Source organism: Panthera uncia, chromosome A2, assembly GCF_023721935.1.
Source record: "Panthera uncia isolate 11264 chromosome A2, Puncia_PCG_1.0, whole genome shotgun sequence".
Taxonomy (NCBI): Eukaryota; Metazoa; Chordata; class Mammalia; order Carnivora; family Felidae; genus Panthera; species Panthera uncia.
In genome coordinates, this window is record NC_064816.1 from 12266887 (window position 1) to 12282398 (window position 15512).

Here is a 15512-nt window from a genome sequence, read left to right on the forward strand (position 1 = left end):
GGGGGGGGGGGGGGGGGGGGGGGGAGGCCAAAGAGGTCTTCTGCGGATGTAGGAAAGCCCTGTGAACTTGATTTGGGCAAGTTGAACCTTAGCTGCCCTTGAGTATCAGCTGGGGCCTGGAGTCCAGAGTGAGGATGCTGGGGGCCTCAGAGCCTGGGTTTCAATTTCCTAAGGAGCCTCGGGTGAATTGTGGAGCCTCCTATGCCTCAGTTTCCCCATCTGTCACAGACCTGCCTCCTAGTTGTGGTGCAGCTGCCTCAGCAGGGCCTGGGGCGCGCGGTGGGTGCTGGCGTGCTGTTTGTGGAGAGCCCCCGGGGGGTGGGCCCCGCCGAACCCTGGGTGTGACCTGTTTCCAGGACCTTCGCCCCGCTGTGGGAGGTCTTCCGCGTCTCCTCAGACAAGCTGGCGCTCTGTCACCTAGAGCTGACACGGAAACTACAGGACCTCATCAAGGACGTGCTCCGCTACGGCGAGGAGCAGCTCAAGATACACAAAAAGGTGTGTGTGTCGGCGCGGGGCGGGTGGTGACAGTGGCAGGGGGCCTTTGAACCTCCAGCTCCTGGCGTGTGTTCCTCCGCGAATTCAGTGGATTCCACCACGTCAAACCCAGGGTCCCACAGACCTGACCCCGGTCAAATTTCAGACTCAAAATTCTAGACCAGGGGTCTGCACGCTATGGGACACCGACCAGATGATCCAGCCTGGTGTTGTACAGCCTGAGAGCTAAGAATGGGTTTTGCGTGCTTTTTTTTTTTTTTTTTTGTTTTATAATTTTTTCTTTTTGTTTAGCTCTGATTTATTTTTGAGAGAGAGAAAAAGAGACAGGGAGTGAGTGGGGGAGGGCAGAGAGAGAGGGAAGCACAGAATCCGAAGCAGGCTCCAGGCTCCGAGCTGTCAGCGCAGAGCCCGTCGCGGGGCTCGAACTCGTGAACCGCGAGACTGTGACCTGAGCTGAAGTCAGATGCCCAACCGACTAAGCCACCCAGGCGCCCCTGGTTTTTACATTCTTAAATGGTGGGGGGGGGGGGGGGGGGGGCGTTAAAAGAAGAATATTTCATAATAGGTGAAAACTCTATGACCCTTAGATTTCAGTGCCAGTGAATCAAGCTTTATTGGCCTAGAGCCGCATCTATTCCTGTCCAAAAAGGGAGTTGGGGGGCTGCCTGGGTGGCTCAGTCAGTTAAGCGTCTGACTTCAGCCCAGATCATGCTCTCGTGGTCCGTGGGTTTGAGCCCCACATCAGGCTCTGCGTTGACAATGTGGAGCCTGCTTGAGATTCTCTCTCTCTCCCTCTCTCTTTGCTCCTCCCCTGCTCTCTCTCTAAAGAAAGAAATAAATACCCCCCAAAAAAAGAAATGTTTTTTTTTAAACTGTTTTATTTATTTATTTATTTATTTTTAACGTTTATTTATTTTTGAGACAGAGAGAGACAGAGCATGAATGGGGCAGGGTCAGAGAGAGGGAGACACAGAATCTGAAACAGGCTCCAGGCTCTGAGCCGTCAGCCCAGAGCCCGACGCGGGGCTCGAACTCACGGACCGCGAGATCGTGACCTGAGCCGAAGTCGGCCGCTTCACCGACTGAGCCACCCAGGCGCCCTGACTATCACCTATTTTAAAAAGTTAAAACTTTTGAAAGCAATAGAATACTCAGAAAAAAGTAATCTGTGGAACCTGGGTTTCAGAGCCGGGAGTTTCCCAGTGGACACCTGCTGGGGGCTTCAGGGCCTACCCATGCTCCCCCTGCCCCCGCCCCCCTGCAGTGCAAAGAGGAAGCAGTGGGCACCCTGGACGCCGTGCAGGTCCTGGCGGGTGTCAGCCAGCTCCTGCCCAAGTCCCGCGAGAACTACCTGAACCGTTGCATGGACCAGGAGCGGCTGCGGAGGGAGAGCACCAGCCAGAAGGAGATGGACAAGGTGGGCCTTGGGCTGCGGGTCCCCAGCTGCCGTCGGCCCTCTGCAGACCCAGGGGACGTTGGTCCCCTCCCGACCTCATCCCCTCCCTGTGCCTCCTAGGCGGAGACCAAGACGAAGAAGGCGGCAGAGAGCCTGAGGCGCTCGGTGGAAAAATACAACTCAGCCCGCGCAGACTTTGAGCAGAAGATGCTGGATTCGGCTGTGGTAAGAAGCAGGCATCGGCACCTTGGAGACCCACACATCCCTTGGCCCAGGATCCATGGGCGCCGGAAGTCCAGAACCTCTGAAAGCCTCGCCTCCCGGCAGCCTTAGAATCGCAGGTTTAAAGGCATAGAATCCTAGAGACTGTTGGCTGTGGTGGTGGTGGTGGTGGTGGTTGTTGTTGGCATTAGTATTTCAAAGGCCAAATCCTTTTTGTGCCTCGGCTTCCCCATCTGTAAAATGGGGACAGTAAGAGTACCTGCCTCGCGGAGTTTTTGTGAAGATTAAATGAACCACTCTATGTGATGTTTGCAGACTAGTACTGGGTGCATGGGCACCTCTCTAGAAGGGATTACAGTTTCTATCGTTACGGATGAGGTTTTTGAACGGGGCAGGGCAGGGTTTAGAAGCCAAGAGCCTACTGATGGTTCATGGTGGCTGAAAGACCTGGGTTCCGCCCCAGTCTCCATTCTTCACCAGCTATGTAACATTTTTATAAGACGTTACACCTCTCTGGAACTACTCAAATGTGTGAAAAGCAGATTGGAATGTCAGGATTAGGAATCGGATTTTTTTTTTTTTTTCTAACTTTCTATCTCCAAGTGATAGAAAGTTGCAAATGATAGAAACCTTCATTCAGACTGACAAGGGAGATTAAAGGCTCAGGGGACTGAAAAGTTTGAAGGGAGGGCTTCAGGCATGGCTAGATCCAGGTACTCAACTGGTGTTGGCGGGAAGTTGTGCCTCTCTGCTCTTTGAGTCTGTTTTTCTCCCTGGGGACTTCACACCCGAGCCGAGATGCCCCTCCTGGGTGTGCGTGGGTGTGTGTGTTTGTTGCGGGGGTGGGGGGCGGTGGCACACGCTCGCAGCAAAGTGGCCACCTGCAGCCTCCACATGGATCCCACCATCTCATTGACTCAGGGTACGAAAGTGTCTCTTTTCCCATAGTTTTAGCCAAAGTCCCGGGGAAGACTCTCATTGGCTCTTTCCCGCCCAGTCACTGAGGCCAGGGGGGTTGGAACGTTCTGATTGGTCAGGCTGGGTCACCTGGCCACTCCTCGTGGCCTCCACCTTCCTGTTTGCCCCTCCCCTCCCGGCTCAGCGTTTCCAAGCCATGGAGGAGACCCACCTGCGTCACATGAAGGCACTGCTGGGCTCCTACGCCCACTCCGTGGAGGACACCCATGTGCAGATCGGGCAGGTGAGGGGCCCCAGGGGTGGGAAGCGAGGCGAAGGGCGCCGGGCAGGAGGGCCCCGGCCGCGCCTGGTTACACGCTTCATCCGCCTGGCCCAGGTGCACGAGGAGTTTAAGCAGAACATCGAGAACGTCAGCGTGGAGATGCTGCTGAAGAAGTTTGCAGAGAGCAAGGGCACAGGCCGGGAGAAGCCTGGTGAGTTGGGACATCGTGGGGGTTGGGCTCTGGGGCCACAACTACAGGGAAGGAACAGGACTCAAGAGGCAGGAGACTGAACCTCCCTGCACCTCGGTTTCCTCATCAGAAAAGCGGGCCGATGACAAATCTAACTCCGCAGCCCACATAGGAACAGTATTTGATGCCCCATCTTATTATTATTATTTATTTATTTAAGTAATCTACACCCAGGGGTGCCTGGGTGGCTCAGTCAGTTGAGCGTTGGGTATGGGGCTTGAACTCACGAACCGTGAGATCATGACCTGAGCTGAAGTCAGATGCTTAATTGACTGAGCCACCCAGGCGCCCCTTCGTGGCCCATCTTATGTGTAAATCTCTTACAACCAGATACCAGAGGGACCTTGAAGGCCAGGCCCAGCCTTTCATTCTTTACCCTGAGGGCCCAAGGGAGCCCTTGAGGACTGTTGAGCAAAGGACCAATTTGAAAAACCAATGTCCAAATGAGAGGTCGGGGAGGAGTTGAAGAGCAAAAGTGTTGGGGTCAGATCTGGGTTTGTGTCTGTTCCTCACTACTTGCTATGTGACCTTGGGTGACTGTCTTGACTTCTCTGAGCCTCAGTCCCCTGTACAGACTCACGGTCCATCCCCTGACCCACTCAAGTGCCCGTGAACAATGCCGGAAGTAGAAAAAGTAACTCGGGCATCGCTCCGTCCGGTGCATCCCCAAGGGGGACCTGAACCCCTGGCCCATCCCACTCATGACCATCTCTGGGGCTGGCTCAGCCCCTTGGCTTGCGCACTGGATGCCCGCTGGCCTCGAGCTCCGATGCAGGTGCCATTGTGAGCCCGCGGGTGCTTCGCTGCCCTTCCCCGGGCCGGGTCTCCCAGCCAGGCTGAGTTTCTCCGTCTCTTCCATCCCAGGGCCTTTGGATTTTGAGGCATACAGTGCAGCTGCCCTGCAGGAAGGCAAGTACGTCTGGGCCTGGATGCCCAGGCTGGACGGACGCTGGGGGTGCGGGAGGCAGATCTGCATGGGAAGGGGGCACCCCCAGGGCTCAGCCGCACCCCCTCCTCTGTTCTCAGCAATGAAACGTTTGCGGGGAGCCAAGGCCTTTCGCTTGCCAGGACTGAGCCGGCGGGAGCGGGAGCCCCCTGCAGCTGTGTGAGGAAGCACCCCTGCCCAGCCCTGGCCCAGGCTAGCCCGGGATCCCTTCCCCCTTCCCAGGCTATCCCAGAAGTCCCCTGCTGAGGGTAGCCCCGGGAGAATTCCTGTCCCAGGCTATCCCGGAACCTCTGTCCCAGGCTAGCTCAATTTGCCACTCCCCAACCTAATCCCAAACCCTTCCTCTTGTCAAGGTCAGTCCTGGTGGTTCCCTGCCGAGGCTAGCCCTTCCATTCCCGACCTCCTCGAGCCAACCCCTCAGAGTAGCCCCAGGTTCCTCCCCTGCCAAGCTGTTTGCGGGGACCTTGTGCTCAGCCAACTCCAGACAAACCCCTGGGTCCTATCACCGGGAGGACCAGCTCAGGACATCGGGCCCAGGGGCCACCCCCAGGCGCCATGTCTAGTGTTGGGGGGGGGGGGTCGGGAGCATGCAGGTGAGGTGGGAGAGCTGACATCGCTATCTCTTTCTCCATCCCCAGAGATTCCCTGGAGCCCGATTCAGGGGTGAGTACCGGGCTGCGAGTGCGAGGGGTCCAATCCCACCTTGGGCCCCAAGCCTGGAGCTCAGGGGGCTAAATCTCATCCCGGCTGTGTGTGGAGCCATGTGGGAGGGACTGATGTCCCCACTTAGCTTCAAGGTGCCCCTCAGTCTTACCGCCATGGCGTACTCTCTGTTCCCTCAAGCCCCTGCTTGCACCAGGGAAGACTGTTATTGCCACGGGGGCTGTTTTTAGGTCTGAGTCCGGGCCCAGAGGTGGGAGGGGCCGTGGCAGGGAGAGACGGGAGGGAGGTTCGGTAGCGGGGAGCCTGACTCCCTGCCTGTCCCCGCAGACGTGTCCAGAGGTGGATGAAGAAGGTTTCACTGTCCGGCCTGATGTGACCCAGAACAATATCCTCCTGGTGCCCCCTGGCGGCAACTGTGGGCACAGCAAGGACAAAGCGCTGTGCGGCCGTGATCCCTCCGCGAATAGCGACCCTCTCTGCGTACATCCTGCGGGGGGAGGCCCTCCAGGGTAGACAAAGCAGATTGAAACGAAGAATCCTCAGGGCTGAGGAAGAGAGGCAGGGCGAGAGCCAAGGGGGCTTCCTGGAGGAGAGGGCACCGGTGTTGGGGTTTAGCATCTGACCAAGAGTTTGCTAGTTAGGGCTTGTGCAAAGACTTGGGGGCAAAACCATGGTGTCGGGGCCGGGGTGGCAAGTGGTGATAGACCGGATTGTGCAGGGCCTTGAAGGGGTGGGTGACCCCCGTGTCGGGATCCGCTTGGCCCCTTGACTGCAGTGCACACACGGCGGAGCCCTCCCGCTTTTCCTCCAGCGACTCCGACTTTGATGACGAGGAACCCCGCAAGTTCTACGTGCACATCAAGCCCGCCCCTGCCCGCGCCCCGGCCTGCAGCCCCGAGGCAGCTGCGGCGCAACTCAGGGCCACGGCCGGCAGCCTCATCCTTCCTCCCGGCCCAGGGGTGAGGCGTAGGAGGGGTGTGCGCGGGTGGGGCCGGTGGGGCTGGCTGGCTGCACCCGACCTGACGCCACCCACTTTGTCCACAGGGCACCATGAAACGCCACTCTTCACGTGAGCAGCCTCCGAAGGGGTCTCGGGTGTGGGGAGGAGCACGAAGAGGGGAGGCTGGGCCTGGAGTATGAGTGTGGCTTTGAATCCCAGCCCTGCCGTGCAAGCAGGCTGCTTACCCCTTGTGACCCTCCGTCTCTTCTTCTATGAAATGGGGTCATTGCGACAGTTAAATGAGAGCTGAGACAGGTTGGCTCGGGCGCAAAGCCCTCTCTGCCCGACTTGCTGATCACCTTGGACAGCTGGCTGGACAGGCCCAAGCCTTAGTCTCTTGGTCTGTGACAGAGGGGGCACTGGAGGCAGGGTGACAGGAAGGCTCAAGGTGGTGTATCTCTCATAGGGGACGCTGCTGGAAAACCACAGAGGCCTCGATCTGCCCCAAGAGCCAGCAGGTGGGTCCTATAGCGGGGGGTGGGGGGTGGGGGGGTTGATGGGGACACACTGGGCCCACATGAATGAGCAGATGGGGGCTGTCCCTGACTCCTCTCCCCTCTTCCCCTGCTGCCTCCCTGTGTCTCTGCCTCCCCTCCTCTCACCCTGGCAGGGAGTTGAGGGTATGCTGTATCTGAGGAACCACTTAGTCGTTCATTTGACGAGCATTTATTGAGCACTCACTGTGTACTCCTGCTATTCTGGGTTCAGAGACATATGCCCAAGAAAGCTCTTCCTTCTCAGATTCACATTGTCGTGGCCCGGGGTTTTTTTGTTTTTGTTTTTGTTTTTAAGCGTTTATTTATTACTGAGCGACAGAGAGACACAGAGCATGAGCAGGGGAGGGGCAGAGAGAGGGGGAGATGCAGAATCAGAAGCAGGCTCCGGGCTCCAAGCTGTCAGCGCAGGGCCCGACGCGGGGCTGGAACTCACGAACCGTGAGATCATGACCTGAGCCCAAGTCAGTCGCTTAACCCACTGAGCCACCCAGGCGCCCCATCGTGGCTCGGGTTTGAAGAACAGCAAACAAGTTGGAGCATGTTGGATACTTCCAGATGTTGTGAAGAAACTAAAGCAGGCAGTGTGGTGGGAGATACCAGCGGGCAGCTTTAGTTGAGGCCCGGGAGGCTGCTCTGGGATGGGGGTGGGAGGTTTTGAGCCCAGCCTTGAAGACGGCAGGATGTGGCCTCAGGGAGGGCTGGGGACACGGAGCTCGGGACCAGGAACGGTCTGTGCACGGGCCCTGAGGAGGGGAGGAGACATGGAAAGGATAGAAACCATCCCTGTGTTCCGCTTGGTCCACAGCTGTGCGGAGAAGCTGCAGTCAGATGAGCAGTTTTCCAAGAACCTCTTTGGGCCGCCCCTAGAGTCGGCCTTTGACCACGAAGACTTTACAGGTGATGGGGGTGGGGACTTCGGGGCCACCGGCTTGGCTAGCGAGATGGGTGGGTCCGTTGCCAGGGCAGGTTTGGCGGGGGACAGGCTGGAGAGAGCACTTGGGGGTCCTGGTTAGGCAACCGAGAAGATAGACTTGGCAGTGAGATGGTGGGCGGGGCCGATGAGAAGGCGGGGAGTGTAGGTGACAATGGGCAGATGGGCGGAGCATCGTGGAGATGGAACTGACCAGAGGGCCTGGCCTGAGGGGGGTGGGCCCCTCCTCGGCGTGGGCGTGGCCTGCAGGAGGAAGGAAAGGGCCTCCGTGTGGGCGGGGTCTGGAGCTGGCGCCCCCACCCCCCCCCAACCCCCCCCCCTCTAGGCTCCAGCAGCCTCGGCTTCACCTCCAGCCCCTCACCTTTCTCCTCCTCGTCGCCCGAGAATGTGGAGGACTCCGGCCTGGACTCGCCATCCCACGTGGCGCCTGGCCCCTCCCCGGATTCCTGGGTCCCCCGCCCCGGCACCCCGCAGAGCCCACCTAGCTATAGGGCACCGGCCTCCGAGTCGAGGGGGACACGGCCCCTGCCAGCATCGGACTCGCCGCAGCCCCTCGCCCCATCCCCGGGTCCCTGGGGGCTGGAGGCTGTGGCCGGAGGAGGTGAGTCCAGGAGTCTGAGAGTCATCAGAGCCCTGGGTGGGGAAGACTGAGCGCCTGCTGTGGCCAGGGCCTGAATGGGCGGCTGGGGACACAGCCCAGAACCTTCACCCTGGCAGGGACAATAATGAGATGGACATTTAACAAAGTGGAGGTGGCAGGTGCCTGGTGAGGGCTCAGAAGGTTGGAACCTCCCTGAGGAGGTGACATTTGAGCTGAGATTTGTTGGAGGTGAGGAAGGAGCCATTGGGATGTGGTGGGGGGTTGGGGGGGGGTGCTTCCCAGCAGAGGGCGCATCCTGTACCAAGGCCTTGTGGTGGGTAGCTGCCTAGGCCCTCTGAGGAACAGCTTGGGGGCTGAGGGGTGGGCCGTGAGGCCAGAACAGAGTGATGACCCGGAAGCGAAGCGCAGGGAGAGGAGGGAGTGATGTCAGCAGGGAGATGGGCCCATGTCGGGTCTGGGACCTGATGGGAGTGATGTGAGCTTTACTCCTAGCAAGGTCTGGGCCACAGAGGGGCTGTGAGCGGAGGAGTAGCGGCACCTGACTCAGATCGCAGGCTCCCTCTGTCCATCTGGGGGGGCGAGGGTGGGAGCTGGAGACCAGGGACGGGAGTCCAGGGAGGTGGGGAGCCGCGGGCGCGAGGGCACAGGGCTGAGACGGCAGCAGGGTCAGGGAGGAGGGCTTGCGGGCAGCTGGCTGTTCTTCCAGGAAGGGACAGGAGGGGCAGGGAATGTGGGGCGGAAGAAGCCCGGGGCGTGTTGGGACTGGGCCTTTAGATGTCAGGCGGACAGCGGGCCCTGAGTTCGGGGGAGTCCAGCTTGGGGCACCCCAGGCACAGCTGTGTGAAGCGGGAGGGGAGGCCACCCGGGAGAGGGCAGGGCCTAGTGCTACAGGTCGTAAGAAGAGACAAGTGAAGGGGGTGGGGGATGGGCTCTCCTGGGGGCCTGAGTCCGAGGGCTGTGGGCTTCGACCCCATGAGGTCCCCAGAAGTGGTGACAGGGATGCTTGGCACCATCCTTGAATAGAGAAAGAGCCGGTTCGGAGCTGGGTCAAGGAAGGGTCCAGGAGAGTGAGTGTAGACCACGGTGTAGATTAGTCCAGTTGAGTTGTCTGAGCGGCACTATGGAATTAGGGCTCTCAACCAAGCCTGTTCTGCCCCCTGGGGGACACTTGGGGCGGTGTCACCCGTGATATTAGACTGTCACCACTAGGGGGGGTGGGTACTCGGGACATCTGCGGTGGGTGGAGGCCAGGGAGGCTGGTCAGCGCCCCACGGTGCCCAGGACGGCCCCCCCCCCCCCCCCCCCGGAGAATGCTCCAGCCCCAGGCGTCAGCAGCGCGGCTGAGCAGCCCTGGGGAAGAGAGGAGCACGTCTCGGGGGTGGGTGGCAGGGGACACCGAGGAAGCAGGGAAACGAGAGGAAGCTGAGTTTTATGCAGTCACTAGTTAATCTTAACGGGTGAGACTCGGACAGAGGCCAGGGTGGGAGGCTACCTCATCCTCACGGAGAGGATGAAGGTCACGGAACTGCTGATGTTGGATGAAAACGCCTGCCGCGTCCCCCCCCCCCCCCCCCCCCCCCACCCCGGACTGTGCCTGCCTCCTGAGCATCCAGCCCTTGCTTGCGCACTCCCAGTAACCTCCCGTCGGGCTGGTGTCTGGGAGGCTGGGGGTTGTGGATGGCCTCTGCAGTCCTGTCCGGCAGTTCTCTCCGCGGCCCCGAGACCTCAGACCCAAGGGGTGTCCCCAGAATAAGCCCGACTCCCGGTCTGGGGCCGAGTCCCTTCTCTGGGGCGGCCCGAGAGGCCCACGGCAGCATCTGAGCTCTGTCTGTCTGACGCTCGCTCCCCAGACCTGATGCCTGCCCCTGCTGACCTTACGGCCAGAGAAGGTCTGGCAGCCCCGCCCCGGAGATCCCGCACCAGGAAGGTGTCCTGCCCCCTCACGCGCAGCAACGGGGACCTGGTAGGGTGAGGGGGCGCGCGGCAGGAGTGGGGCTGGGGGCGCCTCTGGTGGGGGCACGGGCAGCCCCAGGGCACTGCTCCTGGGTGATTGCAGCCCGGCCTGTCTCCTTCCCCAGTCCCGGTCTCTGAGCCCCTCCCCGCTGGGCTCCTCGTCCGCCAGCACCATCTCAGAACGGCCTAGCTTCTCGTCGCAGGCAGGACACGGTATGGGGGGCGGCCCTGGGCCCTTCTCGGGCATCACTAAGTGATGCGTTGGAGGCCCGGCGGGCAGAGGGTGGGTTCTGGAGCCTGGGACCCGTGCCCACTCTGTCTGTCCCTGTCCCCTCCCCTCCACCACCAGGAGTCTCCCGGGGACCCAGCCCTGTGGTCTTGGGCTCCCAGGATGCCCTGCCTGTGGCTACAGCCTTCACTGAATACGTCCACGCCTACTTTCGAGGCCATAGCCCCAGGTACGCAGTGGTCGGGGAGAGTACAGACAGTGACAGGGACAAACAGGACTCTCTGGGGCCTATGCGTCTAGGGTCCAGGAGAAACAGCCTTCCGGTGTGTTTCCTGACCTGCTTTACCATGGAAGGGCCTTGAACTCTGAGCCAAGCAACCAGGCCCCTGTCCCAAGGGCAGTGGGAACCATAGAGGGTGTTTGAGCAGGGGCCAGGCCTTGCTGTAACCACAGTTGAGAGCAAGTCCTCTAAGGCTGCTGTGGGCATCACACTGAAGGGAGCAAGGTCCTTGGCGGGGTGGGTTAAGGGTGAGTTGTGGGGCCAGGAATAATCTGGGAGCAGTGCTCAACAGGAAAGATCAGACCACACATAGGAGAGAGTATTAGGCCTGAAACCCAAGCTGAGGACCGTATTATAACTGTTTTGCTTTGAGCTTCCTGGCGGCCTAGAGGAAAATAGAACTAGGGAAAGGGGATGTTTCTGCCTTCTTCAGCCCAGTGTGGTTTCTTCCCAGTGCCTGGATGGCTGTCCAGGCAAGGACACAAGGAGGGGAGGCTGGGAGTGAGGATGCCGGGCACGGTCAGGGTCTTGCTTCTTCTGGGGAGCCTGGGGGGCCACAAGCTGCAGCGGAGCCAGGAGAGAGGGGAGGACGAGGTACCAGGCAGAGCCCTGAGCCAACACGCAGTCTCCTCACCCCCCCCACCTCAGCTGCCTGGCTCGAGTAACTGGGGAACTGACCATGACCTTCCCTGCTGGCATCGTGCGTGTGTTCAGCGGGACCCCACCCCCACCTGTCCTCAGCTTCCGCCTCGTGCACACGTCCGCCATTGAGCACTTCCAGCCCAATGCTGACCTGCTCTTTAGGTACTATAGGGGGAGTGGGGGGGTCAGAGGCAGGGGGGCCCGGGAACTCCCCGGCGGTGAATTCCTGCTCTGCCTCCTGGGATTTGCTGTGTGGCCCTGGGCAAATCACTGTCCCTTCTGAACCTCATTTTTCTTTTCTCCTTTGCTTCCCATCCCCCCCCCTCCCCCCGGGGGGTGGGGGGGGTCATGCTCTACTGGCCCCAAGGTGAGCCAAGGAATCTGCATCTTTAGGAAGCCCTTGGGGTAGGTCAGATGCCGAGGGCCTTGGGAAGGGGCCTCCCAAGGGTTGGGGTGATTATTCCTGGTCTCCGTAGTGACCCCTCCCAGAGCGACCCTGAGACCAAAGACTTCTGGCTCAACATGGCGGCTCTGACTGAGGCCCTGCAGCACCAGGCAGAGCAGAATCCAGCTGCCTCCTACTACAATGTGGTGTTGCTAAGATACCAGGTGGGCCGTGTGGATGGGCCCGGACGGAGGGAGCAGGGAGGGGCTGGGCTGGCAAGGAGAGCAAGCAGTGGCAATGGGGGGGGGGGGAGTAAAGAGAGCAGAGGGAGCAGGGGAGGTAGTCAGGGAGGGAGCCAATGAATGGGGGCTGGGTGGGCGTTTGCCGCGGTGCAGACGGCACCATTATGGAAATTAGAAGAGGGCCTGTCCCAAGGACCCTGCACTAGCACCTGCCCACCGCTCTGTCGAAACCGGGCGCTCTCTCGCCCTCTGCTGGATCTGCGTCACGCGGACCCCGATCTGCGGTGTCTCTGAGGGAGAAGGACTAGGCCCCACCCAGTGGTCTATGCAGCGGTGACGCTGAGCTGGGTCTGAGTTAGGTCCTCGTGGAACAGCACGTGCTGGGGCAGGACCAGAGGGCCTCAGCTGTGTGCTGTCTCCTGTTCTCGCCCCTCCTAGTTTTCCCGCCCGGGTCCCCAGTCTGTGCCTCTGCAGCTGAGCGCCCACTGGCAGTGCGGGGGGACCCTCACTCAGGTGTCGGTGGAGTACAGCTACCGGCCCGGCGCCACGGCCGTGCCCACGCCCCTCACCAACGTCCAGATCCTGCTGCCCGTGGGGGAGCCCGTGACCAACATCCGCCTACAGCCAGCCGCCACCTGGTGAGGGTGTGCGGGAGGGAGGCCGGAGGAGGCTCAGCACTGGCCCAGGACCCTCCCGGGCCTCCCCTCGATGCAGCAGCTAAAGGGTCCCCTGCGGGTCCAGCCGTTCTGTGTGCCCTCGCCTTGCTTAGAGCTCAGGACGACACGCTGAACCATAATAACATTGGACACCAAGGGCTTCCTGTGTGTCGGGCGTGTTCCACGGGCTCCATACACGCTGACCGGCTCAGGGCTTCTAGCAACCCCTCGAGGTGCGGACTGCCGTCATTCCCGCTTAACGGAGGCAGAACCGAGGCACAGAGGGGCCAAGTCGCTTATCTGAGGCCGTACCAGGATTTGAACCCAGACAGCCCCTCTCTGCCCTGGGCTATTTTGTTGGAAGTTTATTTCTTTTGAGGGAGAGAGCGCACAGGTGCGTGTGCGCGAGCGGGGGAGGAGCAGAGAGAGAGGGAGAGAGAGAATCCCAAGCAGGCTGCACGCTATCAGCACAGAGCCTGACCTGGGGCCGAACCTCAAGGAACCGTGAGACCACGACCTGAGCCGAAAGCCAGAGTCTGCCGCTTGACCGACTGAGCCGCCCTGGTGCCCCTGCCCTGGTCTCTTAGTCGCCACGCAGCGTTGCCTTTGTTTCGTGCCAAAGCTAGAACCTGGCGCAAAGAAGCCAGGCTTAAAGACTTGAGTGTATGATCTAAAGATGCTGCGAGGCTCTGGGGTCCCCGGGGACCAGCTGCTCCATACCCCACACCCATTTTAAAGATGGGGAAACTGAGGTGGGGGGAGAGGGGACCTGGCTTGCCGGGGTCGTGTAGCTTGAGAGGTGACCGAGCTGGGACCCTGGGCTCCCCGTGTCCTCTCGGGGAGAGAGCTGACCAAGCTTTTTCTTGATGCCAGGAATCTGGAGGAGAAGCGGCTCCTTTGGAAGCTTCCAGATGTGTCTGAAGCAGGGGGTGAGTTATGGCTGTGCGGGAGATGGCAGGGGTTTCAGGTGGGAGGGGCTTATTGAAAATGGGGGAGAATTGGGGATGTGCTCGGGGTGGAGGAGCGTGGGCACGAGGGAAAGCTTGAAAGGGCTGTGACAAAGCTGTGAGGGAGGACATGGCGGGAGGCAGGCATAGCAGGTACAAAGGCCCTGAGGCAGAACTCCTTTGCAAATTACACATAGCCCCACGGGGCCAAAGGAGGAGGGTACCGGGGCCCAAGAGGAGGTCAGAAGGGGCAGACGGCGGCCACAGATCAAAAGGCCCGGGAAGAGCCCAGGTCACAGCAGGACTCGACTCGGGCTGAGGCTGGGGCACGGCTGACCTCAGGCCTCCCCAGGCTCTGGCCACCTATCCGCCAGCTGGGAGCCCTGCTCGGGGCCCAGCACGCCCAGCCCTGTGGCCGCCCAGTTCACCAGCGAGGGGGCCACTCTGTCTGGCGTGGACCTGGAGTTGGTGGGCAGCGGCTACCGCATGTCGCTTGTAAAGAGGAGGTTTGCCACAGGTATGCCGCCCCCCCCCCATCCGGCTGCTGCGCATCCCTGGGGCCGGGCCCCCTGCTTCTGCCAGGGTACGGGGGGAGGGGGAGGAGTTGGGGCGTTTGGGAAGGTCGGTGGGCGTTGGGCCCTGGAGGCCCAGGTTGGTGGGCACAAGTGGGGAGGGGTAGCAGGGCCCCAGTGGGAGGGGTCAGGAAGGGCCCCCGTAGGGTGTCCTCGCCAGGACCCAAGGCAGGAGGCCAGAAGCCCCACTGCCACGCGGCTCCCAGCCCATTCTCCTGCCGCCACAGGGGCTGCTGGGGCCCACGGGGCACCCGGAAGAGTGAATTACAGGGGTGCTTTGAGGAAGATTGGGAGGTCCCAGGGTAGGGGCAAGGGACCCCCCTCTTCCTCCCTGCTCATGGTGCCACCCGCACAGGGATGTACCTGGTGAGCTGCTGAGCCCGCAGAGGCCGACCGGCACCGCTGGCCCCAGCTCTGCACTGTCCTGGTGCTCGCTGACTGATCCCCGCTTTCCTGCTGGACCCTGGGCGCGCCCCCCCGCCCCCCGACTCCGCAGAGAGGAGACCCACACCCAGCCTGGCTGAGCCTGAGGGTCACTCCTGCTCCAGCCAATTCTCACGCGGGTCCTCAGACTTTTAATGTTCTTTGAATAAACACTTTATTTTCTAATAAAATAAATAAGCCTTTTCCTGCTCCAGGAAATTTCCTTCACGTCGCCGGAGAGGAGAGGAAGGGAAGATGGCTGGATGCGTTGGGAAGATATAATAGCCCTAATGTTCCCTCATCACCCCGCCCCCCCACGCTATGCAAGGCGGCACCAGGGGGAGAAAAAGCCAGACACAGGCGCCCCAGGCTCCATGGACATCTGAGCTAGCAGAAGGGACTAGAGGAACCCAGAGGGGGATGTCAGATTCTTCCTAAGGAGAGGGCATTATAAATGGGGCTCTGACGTACGAATAAGAGTTTGCAAGATGGGGATGGGCATCCCAGGCAAAGGAATGGGGACTTGTGAGTCCTGAGAGAAATCAATTAGTCAATCCACAAACATTAATTGACTACCTACTGTATGCCAGGCTGTATGGGACGTGGCTGTGAGCAGGACAGCACTCTTGGAAGCTATGAGGCTCTGAAGCCAAAAGGTCTGGGTTTAGAGCCTGCTTGGCCACCGGTGGCCGTGTGACTTTGTGCGAGTGACTTAACCTCCCTGGCCTCGAGTGTCCTCCCCCGTAACCCACCTCAGTCGGAGGCTGTAAGGGAGGTTGCACAGTTTGAAGACCACCTGACACGGAATGAGCTCCCCCCGCAGGGCTGGGCTGGCAGCTGTTGGGAGCCAGGGCGGAGGGCGGCGCACATGGGCAAGGGGTGTGGCCTGAGTGGGGCGCGGGTCAGTCCGGGTGGACACGTGAGGATCCTGACCCCACACAGATCCCGAGGACCAAGCCGGGGCCAGATGATCCTCCCACTTGGTCCTCCCAAGACACA

At 60.6% G+C, this 15512-nt stretch overlaps 1 protein-coding gene and 1 long non-coding RNA gene across 2 annotated transcripts in view; one reads left to right on the top strand and one right to left on the bottom strand.

Annotated features, from left to right (window-relative positions):
• FCHO1 (FCH and mu domain containing endocytic adaptor 1) overlaps window positions 1–14845 on the top strand; it is a 23059-nt gene extending 8214 nt beyond the window's left edge. Inside the window, exons 7-29 of the mRNA XM_049640217.1 lie at window positions 357–498; window positions 1763–1915; window positions 2015–2119; window positions 3219–3317; window positions 3411–3507; window positions 4411–4455; window positions 4573–4651; window positions 5131–5155; window positions 5483–5540; window positions 5936–6114; window positions 6200–6224; window positions 6562–6613; window positions 7458–7549; window positions 7909–8184; window positions 10035–10147; window positions 10263–10350; window positions 10487–10595; window positions 11295–11450; window positions 11765–11897; window positions 12354–12553; window positions 13445–13500; window positions 13871–14035; window positions 14446–14845. Coding sequence (XP_049496174.1) covers window positions 357–498; window positions 1763–1915; window positions 2015–2119; window positions 3219–3317; window positions 3411–3507; window positions 4411–4455; window positions 4573–4651; window positions 5131–5155; window positions 5483–5540; window positions 5936–6114; window positions 6200–6224; window positions 6562–6613; window positions 7458–7549; window positions 7909–8184; window positions 10035–10147; window positions 10263–10350; window positions 10487–10595; window positions 11295–11450; window positions 11765–11897; window positions 12354–12553; window positions 13445–13500; window positions 13871–14035; window positions 14446–14468 — 2470 coding nt within the window. The 3' untranslated portion in view covers window positions 14469–14845. The remainder of the gene's footprint in view (window positions 1–356; window positions 499–1762; window positions 1916–2014; window positions 2120–3218; window positions 3318–3410; window positions 3508–4410; window positions 4456–4572; window positions 4652–5130; window positions 5156–5482; window positions 5541–5935; window positions 6115–6199; window positions 6225–6561; window positions 6614–7457; window positions 7550–7908; window positions 8185–10034; window positions 10148–10262; window positions 10351–10486; window positions 10596–11294; window positions 11451–11764; window positions 11898–12353; window positions 12554–13444; window positions 13501–13870; window positions 14036–14445) is intronic.
• The window catches only part of LOC125929232 (uncharacterized), an 11518-nt gene continuing 3549 nt past the window's right edge, over window positions 7544–15512 (bottom strand). The window contains exon 3 of the long non-coding RNA XR_007459824.1: window positions 7544–7826. This is a non-coding gene — a long non-coding RNA (uncharacterized LOC125929232). The remainder of the gene's footprint in view (window positions 7827–15512) is intronic.